Source organism: Palaemon carinicauda, chromosome 8 (assembly GCF_036898095.1).
Source record: "Palaemon carinicauda isolate YSFRI2023 chromosome 8, ASM3689809v2, whole genome shotgun sequence".
Classification (NCBI taxonomy): Eukaryota; Metazoa; Arthropoda; class Malacostraca; order Decapoda; family Palaemonidae; genus Palaemon; species Palaemon carinicauda.
In genome coordinates, this window is record NC_090732.1 from 47867125 (window position 1) to 47887124 (window position 20000).

The window sequence follows — 20000 nt, forward strand, 5'->3', positions numbered from 1 at the left end:
AGTGACAATCTATAAACATATGTGGTTCTTGAAATTAAGATCTATATTATTGCTTACGTTATGGACAAGTTCTCTCAGTGTGCATCGACTTCATCGCCCCTACAGATTACCTTTCATCCTATATGTCATCGTCAGCATATTTGGAAGCTATGTTTCAGGAGAACCCTTCCCAGGTAAGTTTTTTCCTCATCTATCATGTCTTTCCTTAAACTAAACTTCTTTGTAATTGGAGAGAGAGAGAGAGAGAGAGAGAGAGAGAGAGAGAGAGAGAGAGAGAGAGAGATAATGTACGACTTTTGGCTTAACAATTTTCTCCATATTATCCTTTATTTTTTTCAATCAAAGTCAATCGTTTAACATGGAGTTATGGTCTATAATTTTGAATCGGGGAGAGCTTAAATTTAGGACCTGGTTGTTTGTGAAGTGAACCAAAAATTATATCCTGTAATAAATTGCTACGTGAAATAGAAGGCTATATATTGTGGATAAGTATAATTTTAATTCTCATGACTAAATAAAACGAACTAATAATCTTAATATGAACAAACACAAAGCAAAAATAAAATTCTTGTGGCTTACTAAATAATAAAAGCAATTAACGAAACGATTACCAATAAGTATATGAAATGAATCACACACTTTTAATATTGTATATAACTGTGATTTGTCCAGTCTATTGAAACGCCTCCCTAAGAGCTCTTTTAATAATTAAATCTATCTACCTAGCTATCTATCCTTTACTTAAACGACTCAAGATATCGGCATTTTAAAGTGTCATTCTTGGTCCCTTCAAAGTATTTTCAGCAATTTATTACCAAATATCGTTATGTCCATAACATTACTCTGATAAATACAGTAAGGTTATTTAGCAAAGGTGAGGTTAACTTCTACTTCGATATATATATATATATATATATATATTTCAGTTGAAATTAGGGCCAAAAATTTTCGTTTCCATCTGTTATAAGGCTAGTAATTTTATCATGTACTTTTCATCTCTAAAACTAATACTGCCATGATGTAAAAAGAAGTCTGTAGCTTAGACTAACTTCAAATTCAAGAGATACCTTCAAACTTATCGTCGATGACGTTTTAAATAATTCTTTGGTTATTAATAAAGGATCTAGTCATTACGCGTCAGGTTATCAATACATAAAATAGAGTTTTCTCTTTTCAATCACGAGTATCATCTTTAGACTGACATTTAACAGAATACGTGAGAAGTTTAATCTATAGTCTTTGATTAAAATTTCATAGGTAAAATAATTTTTCCAAAAATTACCCATTTTGGTGGTCTCTCCGAGAATGATCAAACAAATCTGATCTTTAAAGTAGACCAAAATTTAGTTTTGAAATAAAACTTTTTTTTTTGTTCGCTGACTGCCAGAACTATAGTGGAACAACGGAATTAATTTTTCGCATAAACAACATTCAGCGAGCAATAACCGATTCATTACATATAATTAATGAAATTTTCTCTCATTATACGAATGATCTTCAAACTGTTTATGTGAATTCATGATCAGATATAAGATAGTTTGTCAATTTATATGCATGAAAATTGTATGAAAATATCTCTTAGGGGGCGATAACTAACTTATACTTTATCCCTTTTGGGGTTAACGTTTTACCCTCACCATAAAGCCTAAAAATGAGACTGTTAATTTAACTCTTGTATGCTTCCATTAGATCATATATATCGCCTTCCAAATTTAATATTAGATTTGGAACTAGGTAAAATTGATATCTCTTAATTTTTCTTTGACCATCTATTATTATTATTATTATTATTATTATTATTATTATTATTATTATTATTATTATTATTATTATTATTATTATTATTATTATTATTATTAGCTAAGGTAAAACCCAAGTTGAAAATGCAGGATGCTATAAGCTATAAGGAATAAGGCGAAAAGTAAACTTCAAAAGAAGTAATGAACAATAGAATAAACAGTTTAGGAATAGTAACAATATTAGAATAGATATTTCATAAATAAAATATAAAAACTTCAAAATAATCAAGAGAAGAAAAATAAGATAGAATAGTGTTCTTAAGCAAGAGAACTCTACCCAAGGTTAGTGGAAGACCATGGTAAAGAGACTATGGTATAGTTTTGGAAAGTTACTCTCATAGAGGAGCTACTAACCATAGCTATTTTTATTTTCTTTTTTGAGATTGCCTGGCCCTTGCACACTTGCAACCCGTAGAATGCTAAAAAGTATCTTCTACCCTTAAGTATCCATTTCCAAAATTATATTCTACCTAGAAAGACCCAAATTTGACAAAAATACGCAAAACAGAGTTGAAATGAAATTATATCTTGTTACCAACATGTCACACTTCTCAAAAATTGTTTCACTTCTAGATGTTATTATCGAATCCTGGCCCAGAATGAAGAACATTCTATACTCTAAATTTGGTTTATGTTTTGTTACTTATTTCAAATATTACGTAAATTCGATATACAGATCAGTTTATGGCTTTATATTTGAAAATGAAATAAAAATGTGTTCACGATAAAATCCTCATACATATCCACGCATTGCAAGCAGAAAACGCGTAGCATGATGGGTATTAATTGATTTCTACTTTAGATACAAATGTCTGAACCAGAGAGGAGTATGTAGGGCTGAGTCAAAAAAGAAAAAAAAAATACATATTTTTTGATAGTTTGAATGTCTGTACAGATATTTTCGGAATCATAGGCCAGTTAGAAGTAGTCTACTTATCATTAAAGGAATTTCCTTTTGAGTACTCATTGGTAAAGGCAAATAAATCCAATATTAGAATATGAGGGTAGAGGTTTATAAACACACAATTACACATATACACACAAACACACACACGCACATACACGCATTATATATATATATATATATATATATAAATGTTTATATATATATATATATATATATTTATATATATATATATATATATGTATATATATATATATATATATACACACATACATATTTATATATATACATATATATATATATATATATATACACACACATATATATATATATATATATATACATATATATATATATATATATGTATATGTATATACATATATATATATATATACATATATATATATATATATATATGTATATATATATATGTATATATATATATATATATATACATATATACATAACTTTCATCATTACGCTCTTCTTCAACGTTAATGGGGAATCAAAAAAAAAAATAAATAAATAAACAGACAGGTCACTGCTATTAGTAATCTTCGAATGTCCAAGTAGGGTTATGTCCCACGGATGAAGAAGACTTTATTGACATCATGTTCATCACATCTAACACAAGAAACCTTTCAGGAGCAGACCATCTGCCACAGTAGACAATGCGGCAGTCATGACGTTTACTTGTACCCTGGCTAACCGCAGATAACCAATAATTGCCTTTTATCCTTTCAAGTTATCTTGAATTATATAATATACATACTTATAATCGTATCCCTCTTATTTCTTCGGAGAAAAAACCGAATACCCTCAAAGTAATATAATGCATTCGCTCTATATGTTGAAAATTATGGCCAACACTTGGAACTCTATCAAATCACTTCCAATTAAGTCATTCTAATAACCGTAATCAAGTATTCTTTTTTTTACAAGTATTCCTACTTGAAAACAAATTGACAAGTAACGCTGTCTTTTACAACCTTATCTTAATACAAACTCCTCTGCCAAATATTTGCCGTGATCAGGCAATGTTCCAACCTTAACCCAATTCTGTGCTGAGCTTGAAATATAAAATCTTAAATAATAACAAAGAGGCTTTCACTCACAAACCTATTTGAAAAATTACAAACCATTATGTTCGGTATATTTGGCAGGTTTCTTGAACTTCTGATTTTATTATTTGCTCTAGTTTTAGACCTAAACTAGCTATCACTTATATGTTTGGTGGAAGTTCTGTATATTTAATTAATTTTGATGTAATATAACTATAACTGATTACGTCTGGTTTGGATCCACATCAGAATGAAATATCAAGGACTTCAACTGAATGTCATTAAAAAAAGAAATTGATAAAGCACAGGAGAAGTGGTACCATTACTTTATCTTTAACTGATAAAATAAATGGGTGTGTGAAAGTCTTGATGATTAATCGTAATGAAATTTGCTATATGTTCTGACAGAATAATGAATATGAAGAAAATGAGTATCTTCCTTCTGAAAAGAGTTTGTTTCCCAAAATGGGATGTATTAAAAAAAACTCCTTATTTCAATATTTTATGACCCTCTAAAACTTTTTTTTTTTTTTTCAGCATTTAACAATATGAATAATCCCACTTTGTCAACGTTGTACGCAATTGAAAAAATAAAAATTAAGCGAATGAAATTTAGGTTTAACTAATTTTGTGATTTAACAAAGGCTACGAAAATGACAATTGAAAAAAAAAGGACAATAATGAAATGAGAATCATATAAATAGTATTTTTATAGAGAAAGATAACAACAATGAAAATTTGAAAGCAAGTTATATGTATATTCAGCTGAATATCACACTCATGTGCCCATCAAAATGAAGAGAGGGTTTATAAAAATACACCCTGTTCACTCTGTGCCATGTGTATTACAATAAAATATGCTCAATATTCTACTTCCTTAGAACTCTATCTTGCATAAATTCCTGACCATGAATGCCAAGAAAGTTTCTTTATAGTTTTTATACAGTATGATACAGAGGCTATTTTGCTGGCTTATCATACTTATGGATTCTGTGGATTTTCATCAAATTAGACTTTCAAACTCCCGTTTCATTTCTGAGCCTATACTATTTACTGGTCCTCTTTTTTCAAACATTTTGCTCTAATCCGCTTCCTTTCTGAAACCTCATCATCAAACCAAAATTGCAGTTGTAGCTTACTTTAACAAAGCAGGTTATAGAGTAAGAGAGAGAGAAAAAAAAGGTTGATTAACGCACATCCTAGTACCAATCAACATAGCACAAAATTCTAAAAGTTAAAAAGTAGGTGCTAGGTTTTTCAAGTAAATCAACATAATTCTTGAATAGACTTATCATTTTGTTACATACGCATGTGAAATTTAATTGTAATACTTTGATAAGCTACTTGTTACCTAGTGAACTGTAACTTTCAAAATTTTATATGTTATGGATTGTTTCACATTACTCACTCACTCCAGAAACACCGTGCTAAGAACTGCCGACCTAGTTTACTATCTCTGCTAGCTAGATATGCCTTATTCTGATCTTTTTTTTTTCTTTTTTTTCTTTTTTTAATTCTAATGGTTGCTAACCGTATGCCAAAAGAATGCCACTCATACTAAATTTTGATGTTGCGTTGAAGGTTTCGAATTTATTAGAAATATGTCTATTTTCTTAGTCATATCGTTTTTTTTTTGCTACGGGCATGAAAGCCTGGTTGTGACAGTTATTTATGTGAAGTAATTAGATTGATACCTATTCTACTACTAACAGATAAGCAAGATTCAAATATGCATCAGATGTTGCCATTAAATTTAAGTTGATATCAGGGTGTCAGTGACTATAACAGTAAGATTTTTAAATCAAATTTTTTAAGTTGTTTTTTAATAAAATAACATCATTAATCCTCGAAATGTAGTAAACAAGCATAATTTATCAACATTTATACTCTTTCTGTTGAGTAGAGTATGAAATAGATGGAAGAGAAAGATACGATAACTTTCGTGAGGAAACCCAATGGAGACATGGTTATTTTCAATATGGTATTCTGATGTAAAAGATTTACAGTATGGACTGAATGAACTTTTAGGATGACATCTCATAGAAATCTTGTAATGAAGACAGCAGCAAACGTGTTTAAACTTTTTGAAATAAGGTGAGATATCATCAACAAATATGAATGAACAAGAATAACTTTGCCCTCAACGTTAGTGCCTTTCAGTATCTGCACACTTAATTATAATAGTATATCAATGTATAGAAAGGATAAATTACTCAATTATTTTGTTTAGCTTAAAATGAATTAATCACCGAGAGCAGTAACCTCATAACATTTGGTTCATTGTGTTTGTTATATTTCCAGAATAAAAAGAGTATCACAAACCCTCCATTGTTGTTCAGAATAGTACGGTGCTGCATATAATCAACGAAAAATTCGACCTCAAAAGCCTATATATTGACATTAAGTGGAATTTTTCATATAAATTGCAAGCAGACCAAAACAGTTTACGTGAAATTTGAATTGAAGTTGTAGTTTAATTTTGTTTGTCTCACGCGGGAAACCAAAAAGAAAAGAAAAAAAAAAACAATAGATGAAAGATAGCAAATCAAATAATATAGCAGAAACCCTAGCTTCTCTGCATACAAATAATTTACTTATGTTCTTTGGCAGTATAGAATTTGGATTGACCTGCTACTCACTTAGCCTTTGAATTTCTTTGAAGACTTTGTCCTTATTTTTGGGCTCAGGCCATGTCGTCCTGATGGAAGTTCCTTCATTAGTAGCTTCCTAGGTATATTTGACTACAGTGATATATACCAGAGAATTTACCGAAGGTATCCAGAATTCTAACTCCTGCAGAGAATATCCCTTAAAATTTAAAAAGGGATATCGCGTATATCACAGGACGTATTCTTGACACGTCTCATAGTTATCTACACCCCCAATAGCGTTTTCGCTTCGAGAGGGAAAAGTGGCAAGAATATAGGAGAGTCGTTAAAGAGGCGATGCTCTCGACACTCCTACTGTACTATAAATAGTGCGCCGAATCGCCACCACGAGGCGCCACTAAGCCATTCTTTCGTTTGTAGCTTTGCTGACCGGTGTTATCCCGTGTTATCTCTCGCTATTTTGGAAGTATTTTGTTGCTCTGATGCCTTCACCAGCTTCATGAGCTTCTGGAAAGTTAAGTAATATCTTTGGATTGTGTAAATGTAAGCTCTTGCTAGTTTTACTCTTCGATTGAGATCGTAATTAACGTAACAAGAGCTGTTGCCAGCCGGATAGCGTCATGGACGCACTCGTTCTTCTTGTTCATTTAGTTAGCAAGAACAATTTCCCGGCATTATTTCGCTTTATAACTTTAGCAATTTAGATATTTAGTTAGGGAATTTTATATTATGTCATTGTTGTCGTGGATTTGGCTATTTATGATCGAGCATCACGAGTGCTAGGCTTCCTAGCCTAGGCACCTACACACTTCATGCATGATATAACCTTCCTGGTAAAGTTTTAATGAAGCTCAGGCGATATTTTATACAATTAAGATATCACTGCATAACATTTTCCTCTTCCAAGATAGTATACAAGAGAGTTTCGGTGAATGATTCTTTATGCTCCTAGACTTAATAGCCTAGGGGCTTTAGTATACTTTCTTACATGTCCCTCATTGCTCTTGTGTTGTCTTTTATGGGGAGACTGACATCTCCTATACCTTTTAAGTCGATACTATCTCTAACGAGATCTAAGAGCAATTCCCCTTCCCTCTGATCAGCTTAGGCTACCCTCAGTTAACTTTGCTGCGAACTGTGTTCTGGCGAAATTTACTGGGGTGTTTCGTCACTTTCTCTTAACCACTGACACAGTTTTGAGCTGAGAACGGAAAATCAGAGTAAAGTCTGTGTTAGGCATCCTACTGTCTTGGTGAAATGGCTTTCCAAGTCAGGTTAGGTTGCTGTTCAGGAGGCTAGTCCTCCCTAGGCCATACTGGAGGTTCTTGTATATCTATTTCCTCCTTCCTCGGTCTGGCAGACAGTCCTGTACTAGTAGATCTTAGTATGAAGAAAGGATTTCTTCCTTACTTAAGATCTCTGATACGAGATTCTGTTCTCTAGTCAGATTGTGTCCTATGTCCGCTTTCTCACTTAACTAACCTAACCCGGTGAAATGATTTCTTCTACTTGAGGTTACTTTAGGAGATCAAAATCCTTCAAGTTAGGTAATGCTCTAGGGTATTTACCTTACTTATATGACTTTTACCCCTTCCCCACTGCCTCTTTTGTGTTGGTTGAACCATCACCCTTCTTACCATGGTTCTACATTTGACCGTACGGGTAATCTATAGAATTGGCCTGAGGTTCTCTGTCTTCTGCCGGCTGGGCCGGCTGCCAGCAGGTACCCTCATTTCATTGAGTGTGCTCTCTAGTCCTCCCTAGGACTGCCTTCCATACCCCATATGAATGGGATATGGTCGAGTGGAAGCCCGAATATAATTCCCCCTTCCACTTGCACCCTCTTTCGGGATGTACGCCGGCAAGGCTGAGCCTTTGCCATTCCCCATCCTCTCTCTCTCTTTGCCTTTCCATATAATGGGTCGGCCGCCGGCAGCTAGTACCTGTCGTCGGCCATGTTGGGTTTCTGTCGCCCGGCAGTTACCCTGCTGCCATTTGCCGTGGGTGTCGCTGATCGACAACCCAACGACAATGAACATACTATGACCGGCTGCTGGCAACGGCCGGCCGATAGCCGGCCACCCAAAACTTATATAGTTGCCGCCGGGTCCTGCTTGATAGAGGGATCCTTTGGCTACCGGCGGGCAGAGCGGCAACTGCCGACCTGCCACCCACTACTTTGAAGACAGTATCTGATTCAAATATCCAAGATTAGGCCCGGCATATGTTGGCTAGGCCGGCATGTGCCGGAAGTCCCGGCATATGCCGGCAAGTCCGGCATATGCCAGCAGGCCCGGCATGTGCTGGCGGGCCCGGCATACTTCGGCGGGCCCGGCATACGCCGGCGGGTCTGGCAGATGCCGGCAAGCCGGGCAATACTAGCAACACGCCGCCGCCAGTCATTGCTGTAGCCCAAAAGTTTTCTAACCTACAAGTGGTTCACGGGCAGCCAATTGTGAGACCATCACTTTTAGGGAGTGATTCTCCCTACCAATTAATGGTTATTATCCATTAATTTAATCCCCTATATTTAACATGGAAGATTGTGTTAAGAAAACACCTTATATCCAAAGATATTATCTTCCCCTTGAATTCATTATGAATCTTTAGTCCAATATTGGAGGAGGTCATAGCAATGGGCTGGACAGGAAACACATGTAGGTATCTTTCCTACTTTCTAGCTTACTCTATCCAAGCTAATATTAATTAAATATTAATTAAGTATTAATTAAATATTAATTAAAATATGTATGCTGAAATTTGAGAATTTCACCGAATACTTATAGCTTTTCGTTCTTTACAGGAAGAGCATCCCGTGTGCAGGAACAACTTTTGCAGAGTCCATAGTAAGAGCTTCTACGGACATGGCATGTGCAGGGCCCATGCTCGCTGCACAGTCACCAAAGGGGCTCTCTAGTACTGTGACTCACAGGTATGTACCGTTTGTGGCAAACTGATTAAAGAGGATTTTGATGATCAAAAGTCTACTAAGTCTAGGGATGCAGCAAGGGACACGCTGCGAAAATGGGTGAGGGGCTTTCAGAAGAACACCTCTGGCCCATACCTTCCTAATGAGAGGATGAGGGATTGTCTCTTCCCTAATGCATCTGCGGATGCAATTGTTCCCCAGGCTCAACCTGAGATCCCCTTAGTTCAGATTCCGGTAGAACCTGACGTTTCGGATGCCTTTCAGAGCATCCAATTAGAGGACAACATGTCTGTTGTCTCGGAGGAGACTGAGAATAATCTCCTAGTGGATGAACTGTAGCAGGAGGATGAGATACCTCCTGAGACTGGAGTCGAGATAACCGAAACGATTTCGGTATCATCTGCAGCGGCGACTGGACCGACGCCTTCGACTTCTCCCACTGCACCCCAGTTGGATTCCATTACAAGTACGCTATACTCGCTACTGTTCATGGTGCAAGATATTGAGAAGAAATCGTCCGAGAAAGATGCATCTTTCTGGACGGAGTTTCATCAGCTAGTTGCGTCACATTTAGCCCCGAAGAAGTTAAACATTAAGGACCTCCCCGCCTTCTCTTACGTTAACCCATGGAAGTACGCAGAGCATATAAATATGTCGGTGGGGGGGGGGGGAGATCTTCCTCAGAGAAACTGGGAATATTTCCTGTAGAGGAAATCGAATTTTGGCCTAGTAAAGGGGCCTATCCGGATTGCTATGTCCGTCTGAGGATGGAACCAGCATCCAAGGAGGAAACAGAGCCGAAGGAGACGATTGTCCTTGATCTATTTAAGGCACAGGCCTTATATACAACACCTTGAAAGAGATGGCCTTTACTAGTTCCAAGGTGCCGGCTCTAAGCAAAAAGCACCCATCCTTTATTGCTGACTCCAAACGTGCTCTCCTCTTTATGGACCAAGGGTTTAAGGCAGCCTTAAAGGCACTTGAGGCAGGGAAACCTTGCCCTACACTTGAAGAGTGTAGACCATTTTCCCTCGCCTTCCCTTCAGATGATAAGGATTGGAAGGATGTCCATAACACCTTCACAGTTGGGAAGCTAGAGGCAGATATCGCTGGACGGCAGTTCAACGAAGATCTCCCGAAGCTGTCAGAGTTTCTCCTGCGCAAGGAACAGAAGACTAAGGAACGTCTCGCTGCTTCCATATCTCTGCAGACTGGCTTAGAGACTATGGCAAGCATCCTAGACACCCTAGATATATGCATGGTCTTTGCCAAATCTCATCTGGCAACAGTCACCAAGGATTTGTACAATTTTATCAAAGACAGAAGGGCTTGTAGGGTGTTTGTGGTTTCTTCTGTTACAGTGAAGCACGAACCAAGGAAGCTGATAGCTTCCAATATCTGGGGAAAAGACCTCTTCCCAAGTGAAGTGGTCAAAGAGGTCGTAGATAAAGCCGCTTCGGAGAATAGGAATCTCCTCTCCAAATGGGGCTTGTCCAGAAATCTTCCGCTGATGAGGGTCCCCAGCCGAAGAACAAGTCAAAACGACCAAGCGTGCCCTCTCGGACAAAGTAACAGCAACAGCTTTCCATGGCCACGATGTCCCAGATGGTGGCACAACCAACTACCACCTTTCAACTGGTGCCCCAAACGCTGGCAACCCAGTCACCCGTGTTGACCGCAGTATTTGAAAGGCAATCAACTACCTTTAACCCTGGATAGGTACGGTGGGTCGTTTGCGACCCCGAGAGTAAAAAAAAAACAGGTTTTTCTCACGTGACTCACCCCTGTGACTGAATTTGTGGGTGATCGACCTGCAGGAGGTGTCTCCCCTACACGCTCTAGTAGTGTCCAGATGTGCATTGCTGTAGCTGTACTCCTTCCCCGATTTCTGAGACGCGTCGGGGTCGTTCGCGTCCGAGTTTACCCTTCTGAGGTAGTTTGCATAATTATCAAAGTTATTACGTATTATGAAATTGTCGTAGAATGGTGCAACTTGTATAGGTTATCAGTTGTGGAAAGTCTTGGTGGATTGTTTGGCTACCATGTGCATGTTTTTTTTTTTAGTTAAAATGTCGTTCATCACCACGAGGACCATTTTACCGCGAGTGCCCCTTTTTCATTTTTTTTCATTTTTTTGCCAAGTCATTTTTCCGTAAGATATTGCCAAATAGTGTCGTAAAACTTTTGCTTGTTTAGTGTTGGAAAGTGTGTCTAGATGATCTGGCTACCCATGCATGACTTTGTTTTTGTCAGATACGACGTAGTTGTTGGTATATTGGGTATTTAACTGCGGTTACCAATTTCTGTTTTTTTTTCAATATTTGTAAAAATTACTACGTAGTAAGGAATTGCCGTATATTATTCATTTTTTTTTCATGTTTATGTGTTAGAAAGTGTGCCTTGATGGTTGGGCTAACACGTGCATGTCTTTTTTTTTATCTGAGATGTCGTATATTAGAATGTCGGGCATTTTACCGCGAGTGTCCCTTTTTAATTTTTTTTAATTTTTTTGCCAAGTCATTTTCCGTAAGATATTGCGAAATAGTGTCGTAAAACTTTTGCTTTTTTAATGTTGGAAAGTGTGTCTAGATGATCTGGCTACCCATGCGTGATTTTGTTTTTGTCAGATACGACGTAGTTATTGGTATATTGGGTATTTAACTGCGGTTGCCAATTTCTGTTTTTTTTTCAATATTTGTAAAAATTCACTACGTAGTAAGGAATTGCCGTATATTATTGATTTTTTTTTCATGTTTATGTGTTAGAAAGTGTGCCTTGATGGTTGGGCTAACACGTGCATGTCTTTTTTTTTATCTGAGATGCCGTATATTAGAATGTTGGGCATTTTTCCGCGAGTGCCCCTTTTTATTTGCTTTGCATTTTTTTGCTTAGTCATGTTACCGTAAGGAATTGGCAAGTAGTGTCGCAAAACTTATATTTTTATAGTGTTGGAAAGTGTTTCTAGATGATCTGGCTACCCATGCCTATTTTTTTTTTAGCCAGATATGGCGTATATATAAGTATGTGTTCGATTTTCCTGTGATTGCCATTTTTTCGTTTTTTCCCATTTCTTTAAAAATTACTACGTACTAAGGAACTATCACAGAGTAATATTTCATTTATATGTTTATTTGTCGGAAAATATGCCTTGATGGTTTGCCTAGCACGTGGCTGAAATTTTTTTTTCTGAAATGCCGTATATTAGAATGGCCATTTTTCCACGAGTGCCCCTTTTTATTTGTTTTGCATTTTTTTGCTTAGTCATGTTACCGTAAGGAATTGGCAAGTAGTGTCCCAAAACTTATATTTTTATAGTGTTGGAAAGTGTTTCTAGATGATCTGGCTACCCATGCCTATCTTTTTTTTAGCCAGATATGGCGTATATATAGGTATGTGTTCGATTTTCCGGTGATTGCTATTTTTTCGTTTTTTCCCAATTCTTTCAAAATTACTACGTACTAAGGAACTATCACAGAGTAATGATTCCTCTAGATGTTTATTTGTCGGAAAATTTTGTTTACTTTTTTTTTGATTGAATATCATCAAATTTTTTTAGCTAAAATATTGTTTTACATTTTTTTTTTCGATTTTATTTCCCTTCAAAAAATTTTTTTTGGGTCAGAATTTTAATTTTATAGTCGTAAATAATCGACAATTATCCAGCAACCCACCATACAATTTTTATGCATATCCAATAATAATTAGATTAGTAAATAACACCTTGAAATTGACATACCCTTCCTACATTTCAAGTGGCAGATTAGGGAGTCTGAGTCAGTGTGGTTGGCGGCCATTTTGTGGACATATCCGAAGCGTAAGCTGCCCTATCTATATATATTCTTGTTCCCTATAGAATTTGTGATATTTTGGTATATTTTTACCTGCATAAATATCATATTATATATTAAATATATGTATTTTTTTACGAAATTTCCAAGTACTCAAAAAATTACCTTTAGATATGGCCCCTGATATAAATGTAATTTACAAAATAATGAAGATTTTTTTACATATTTCTATTTTAGGATAACATATGTTTATTCCCTAAAAAAATTAGCCACTTCCTATTTCATTTGGGTACCCAAAAGAATTCATGAAATTTGGACAATTTTTTTTGGCCAAAAAAAGTTACCCTTTTTTTCTCATTTCAGATCTTCACCTCCATGGGTCTGACTTCATCCAAAATACATCAAGATGTGTCCTAAACATTCAAGAATCAATTCCTAAAAGGATTTGTGTATATATGTATAAACTTTTTTTTTATGAATTTTTATGTCAGGTCTTTTTTTTTTCTACTTAATTTTTTAAAATATTTACAATAAATAGTTTTTCAGCAGATGAGTAGTATTTATCTTTACAGTTGTTTTAAGCATTCATTGAAGTTTTTTTTGGCAAAAGAAAAAAGGAGGTTACTGCAAAAACTGATTTTTCAAGAATTTTTTTTGGCGTCGGGGTCGTTCGCGTCCGAGTATACCCTTAAAGGGGTGTCCGAGGACCGTACCTATCCAGGGTTAAGCCGAAGTGTCGAGGTTCCTTTCGAAGATGCTCTAGACGTCCCTTCAGAGGTAGGGGCAACAAAGGTGGACGTGGCCGAGGAGGCAAGTCCTCCAACCAGCACTCCCAGTTAGATGCTGCCGGTAGGAGAGAGACTTCTCCACTTCCGGGATCGTTGGACCTTCGATCCCTGGGCCCACAGCCTAATCAAGAAAGGCCTAGGGTGGAGTTGGAGCTCAACTCCACCAAACTTCCCTCAATTCTTCCAACATTCAACCCCCGTACTGGAAGAATATGTTCAGGAACTCTTGAACAAAATAGTTATACGGAAGGCAAAGTCCATTAGATTTCAAGGAAGGCTATTTTGTGTTCCGAAGAAGGATTCGGAAAAGCTCAGAGTCATTCTGGACTTATCACCACTCAACAAGTTCATAGTGAACCACAAGTTCAGAATGTTGACGCTTCAGCAAATAAGGACCCTTTTGCTCAAACGGGTATTCACTGTCTTTATAGACATGACGGATGCATACTGGCATGTTCCAATCAACCGTCAAGTTTCCCCCTACCTAGGGTTGAAACTACAGAAAAGAAAGTACGTTTTCAGAGCCATGCCCTTCGGCCTAAACATAGCCCCAAGGGTATTCACAAAGCTTGTGAATGCAGTCATTCATCAACTACGCCTGAAAGGAATCCAGGTGGTAGCCTACCTGGACGATTGGCTGGTGTGGGCAGCATAATAGGAAGAATGCATGCAAGCCTCCAAGGAAGTGATCCAGTTCCTGGAACACTTAGGATTCAAGATCAACTTGAAAAAGTCTCGGCTTTCTCCAGCACAAAAGTTCCAGTGGCTGGGTGTCCACTGGGACCTACAGTCAAACTGCCTTTCCATTCCATCAAAGAAGAGGAAAGAGATAGCAGGATCTGTCAAAAGACTCCTTCAATCCGACAGGATATCAAGAAGGCAACAGGAGAGAGTGTTGGGGTCCCTCTAGTTTGCCTAAGATCTAGTATTGAGAGCACAATTAAAAGATGCATCAGGAGTTTGGAGAAAATACGCATCAAACGCTCGAAGAGATGTACAAAGACTGATACCTAATCGTCTGCGATCACTACTCAAGCCATGGTTGGAGGCCAAGAACCTAAGAAACAAGGTACCCTTGAAACCACCTCCTCCAGCAGTCACCGTTCATACAGATGCCTCGAAGGAGGGGTGGGGAGGTTATCTCATCATCAGAAAGTCCAAGGAACCTGGTCTCCCCTCTTCAAGTCTTTTGACATCAATTTTCTGGAAGCCATGACAGTTTTTCTATTCCTGAAAAAGCTGAAACTTCGCTGCTCAATTCACATCCGTTTGGTTCTAGACAGCGAAGTAGTAATGAGATGCCTAAATCGACAAGGCTCGAGATCGCCTCACATAAATCAAGTGATATTGGCCATCCTTCGTCTAGCCCAGAATAAGAGATGGCACTTGGCAGCAGTCCACCTTCAAGGGTTCCGCAATGTGACGGCGGACGCTCTATCCAGGGTCAACCCGATAGAGTCCGAATGGTCTCTAGACGCAAGATCATTCTCTTTCATTTTACGCAAAGTCCCAGGACTGTAGATAGATCTCTTCGCAACAAGCGATAACAAGAAGCTACCCCGGTATGTAGCCCAGTACGAGGAGCCTCTAGCGGAATCAACAGACGCAATGTCCATAGATTGGAACAGGTGGTCTTAGATCTACCTGTTCCCTCCAACCAACCTTCTGCTGAAAGTCCTCGACAAACTGAGATCCTTTCGGGGGACAGTAGCAATAGTGGCCCACAAGTGGCCCAACAGCGTTTGGTTCCCTCTGATAACGGAACTACGCTTGAAGCTGATCTTGTTGCCGGAACCAGTTCTGACTTAGCAAGTGCAGAAATTGACTGTCTCTGCTTCATCAGAGAAAACCCAGAACCTTCATCTCATGATTTTCTCGCCCTAGCGGTCAAGAAATGGTTTGGGATTTCTAGAGACAATATTAACTTCTTAGAAGAATACAAGTCAAAGTCACCAAGAAGACAATATGAGTCTTCCTGGAAGAAATAGGTGGCCTTTGTCAAGACAAAGAATCCTGAGGAGATATCTATGGATTTCTGCTTGTCCTTCTTCATCCATCTGCATGAACAAGGTTTAGCAGCTTATGCGATTACTACACGTAAATCCGCCCTAGCCAGACCAATACTTTACACCTTCCAGGTAGACTTCTTTAATGAAATCTTCAACAAGATTCCTAAAGCCTGCGCTAAACTTTGGCCTACAACTCCTCCAAAGCCCATTTCATGGTCTTTGGATAAAGTTCTTCACTTAACTCAATCCTAAACTATGAAGATTGCTCGCTGAAAGACTTGACTCAAAAGGTGATATTCTTATTTGCACTAGCCTCAGGAGCCAGAGTTAGCGAAATAGTGGCCCTCTCGAGGGATGATGGCATCATTCAGTTCACAGACAGCAGAGAACTGAACCTCTTTCCGGACTCGTTCTTCTCGCCAAGAACGAGCTGCCCACTAAGAGATGGGGTCCCTGGAGAATCTGCCCTCTGAAGGAAGAAGCATTCCTCTGCCCAGTAGATTGCTTAAAGGTCTATCTTCATAGAACTTCAGACATTAAGGGAGATCAGCTTTTCAGGGGAGAGACTTCTGGTTCAACGTTATCCTTGAAACAGAAAAGGGCAAAAATCACCTATTTTATACGCAGAGCGGATCCAGACATTATACCCGCAGGTCATGATCCGAGAAAAGTTGCCTCGTCTCTGAATTTCTTTCAGACAATGTCGTTTGAAAGCCTGCGTGCTTACACTGGTTGAAAGTCTTCCAGAGTTTTCTTCAAACACTACGCGAAGCAATTACAAGAAATAAAATTTCATGTGGTAGCGGCAGGCAATGTTATAAAACCTACCGCTTGATTACTGCGAAGAACAGTACACTAATTGGGACTTTTAGTGAAGGGTGTATATGATACACTTTTAAGGTATATCATGTTGAGTATTGTGTTTAGTAAACCACTATAGACTGTTCTATCTATACAGGTGACATCAAGCATAATAAGCTGACTCAAGTGCCAGGCATTCTTATATGCACAGTGCTCCCAGTAATAACAGTATACATAGTGAAATACTATATTTCCCTTTGAGTGGCTAATGTTTCCTTTTCAGGTGAAACTTATTTATTTTCTGTTATTACTGTTTATGCTTTTATGCAGAATTGTTCAGCGTAATATGTAATTAATTACAACCATGATTTCTATTTTTGTAATAAAAAATAGAAGGAATCTTTGCGTCTCTTTCGCCTCAAACAGAGCATCCTTGATTCTCTTAATATTTAAGGAAATATTGGGAACTATGGTTTCTACCATTCTAAGCAAACAGGTAAGAACTGATTGTACTAACTGTTTATCTTACTGATTTAAGGTTTCCTACATGGATACAAACCTGTCTGTCTCTTTATATCCAGACTTGGGAGGATTCAGTAACCTATACAGGACTATACCATCTAAGTACAATCTAGGCTTTATGTATATAATGACACTAATATACATACTGTTTGCTAGATTGTTCCTTGAACTCACAATCCTCTGGATTTTTCCTAAAGTCTACCTAGACTTTTCCCTGTAGGGGGCAGGAAGAACTGACATATTTTATGATCAGTTAATTGATGTATAACGGTAACATCAAGTGTCTGGTCCAGAAGACCAAATAGGAAATATTTATCTCGAGATAACGGCACTATTGAAAATCCACAGATACATTAATGCTCTGGTAAGCTTCCATCAGGAGTGACATGGCCTGAGCCCAAAGAACGGATTTTGAGCGAAGTGAAAAATCTATTTCTGGGTGAGGTAGCCATGTCGTCCTGATGGACCCACCCTCTTTTTGACAAAAGGATAAAGAATCCCTCCCTATGGCACTGTATCTGCAACACCTACAAAGTTACGAAGAATGGCTTGGTGGCGCCTCGTGGTGGCGATTCAGCGCACTATTTATAGTACAGTAGGAGTGTTGAGAGCATCGCCTCTTTAACGACTCTCCTATATTCTTGCCACTTTTCCCTCTCGAAGCGAAAACGCTATTGGGGGTATAGATAGCTATGAGACCTGTCAAGGATACGTCCTCTGATATACGCGATATCCCTTTTTAAATTCTAAGGGATATTCGCTCCAGGAGTTAGAATTCTGGATACCTTCGGTAAATTCTCTGGGATATATCACTGTAGTCAAATATACCTAGGAAGCTACGAATGAAGGAACTTCCATCAGGACGACATGGCTACCTCACCCAAAAATAGATTTTTCGCTTCACTCAAAATCCATTTTTTGTAACGATTAAAGTGCATTACAACCGTGATTGCCTTAGTGAAGTCGCTAAAAAATGACATACTTCCAGTAGAATAAAAGTAGTAAGAATAATAGAAAAATAAAAGAGCAATTACTTTCAAAATACTATAGAAAAAATAACTGAAATAGGTTGTAAAGTTTGCTTAGCATTTTGCTTGAGCTGCAAGCGTATGGTTAGTGCTAAAAGGAAACCTTTCTGTGGTTGATATAACGAAAATATCTATCTTATAGATGAAAAGTAAATATTCATAGTGACACGGGTCGTCCGATAGTTCAACGGCAAATACTGGCCACGTCAATGGACAGGGGAAACAATTTGATGCATTCTAGGCTATCGTCATTCCAAAATAGCGTACAACTGCAGAAATGCCAAAGAAGAGGATCATTTAAGATATATCTAATGAAATAAGCAATGACATTAAGAATTCAAAATGTTGATGAATGAGAACAAACGGAGGGAATGAACATGAAGCAATACGTTAAGCCCAGTACACAGTATGATCCATCTATCAGCCTCGTGAAGAAGTAGTGATGTTGAAAAATATTACTAGCGGCCAAACTGTAATGCAACAATGGTTACTTGATTTTGCGCGACAGCTGCCTTCACTGAGAAAGGACGTACTGTATGTTTGCTGGAAGTTATGATACGGTTTAAATGAAAACAAATTGCTCAGCCTAAAAAAAATAGAAAAATGCATTCAATAATGATTGTGGTTGATGCCAAAGAGAGATTATTATTATTATTATAATTATTATTATTATTATTAGTATTATTATTAGTATTATATAAATTAGTATTGAAAATTATCATTGATAAAATAAAATGAAAACTGTTGGTCCCTCTCCACTCAATAAGATTATTACTTATAAGCCATTGTCGCTGGAGTTAATCCTAGCAAACACAATTCCACTTTGAACACTGACACAACACAGCTGTAGTAACCCGCCGCCGGCCCATCAACGTGGTTTCGGATTGAGAAAGTTGTTTTTCAACAAAGCCATTCAACACTGCCCGCATCATGAATTATAGTGTGTAAAGGGCTTTATAAGTATTGAGTCTTGAACAATAAAATATTTGATAGGGGTTAGGCAAATAGAACACAAACTGTAACATATTGTCCATACATACAATATTATTACCCAAAAGAAAAAAAAACACAACACCAAGCAGTTGAAACGCGCCGCCGGCCCATCAAAACGTTGGTAGTAAGGTTTCGTATTGAGAAAGTCGTTTTTCAACGCATACATTCAATACTGCGCGCATCATGAATCATAGTGTGTACAGGATTTTATAAGTATTAAGTCTTGAATAGTAAAATATTTGATAGCGGTTAGGCAAACAGAACACGAACTGTGACATACTATACAAATATACAAAATTATTACCAGGAAGAAAAAGACACAAATAATAGTGGTGAGGGAAATTCTTCTAATGGTCTGGAATAATTATAATTACTAATGTAATTATTATCATTTTAAATTACAGCATGCTTATCATATACTTCTACTATTGGCATGCCCATCGGGGAATTAATATAAGATTTTGAGAAAGTAGGGACAATCTGTAATAAAGGGTTTATTTCTTACACACACACACACACACACACACACACATATATATATATATATATATATATATATATATATATATATATATATATATATATATATATATATATATATATATATTCATTTATCGAGTACTATGATTCAAGTTGTTACAAAAGGCTGGATATATAGATAAAGGAAATTATTACGAGGCAACCGTCAGGTTTCATCGGTCTAATATAATACGAAAATAATTGCTATCCTATACCGACACATATCAAATACTTTCTCGTTTGAATTAGC

At 37.2% G+C, this 20000-nt stretch overlaps 1 protein-coding gene across 1 annotated transcript in view; it reads left to right on the forward strand.

Annotated features, from left to right (window-relative positions):
- The window catches only part of LOC137644878 (zwei Ig domain protein zig-8-like), a 269476-nt gene that overhangs the window by 89 nt on the left and 249387 nt on the right, over positions 1-20000 (forward strand). The window contains exon 1 of the mRNA XM_068377760.1: positions 1-173. This exon is cut by the window's left edge and continues 89 nt beyond it. Coding sequence (XP_068233861.1) covers positions 1-173 — 173 coding nt within the window. The remainder of the gene's footprint in view (positions 174-20000) is intronic.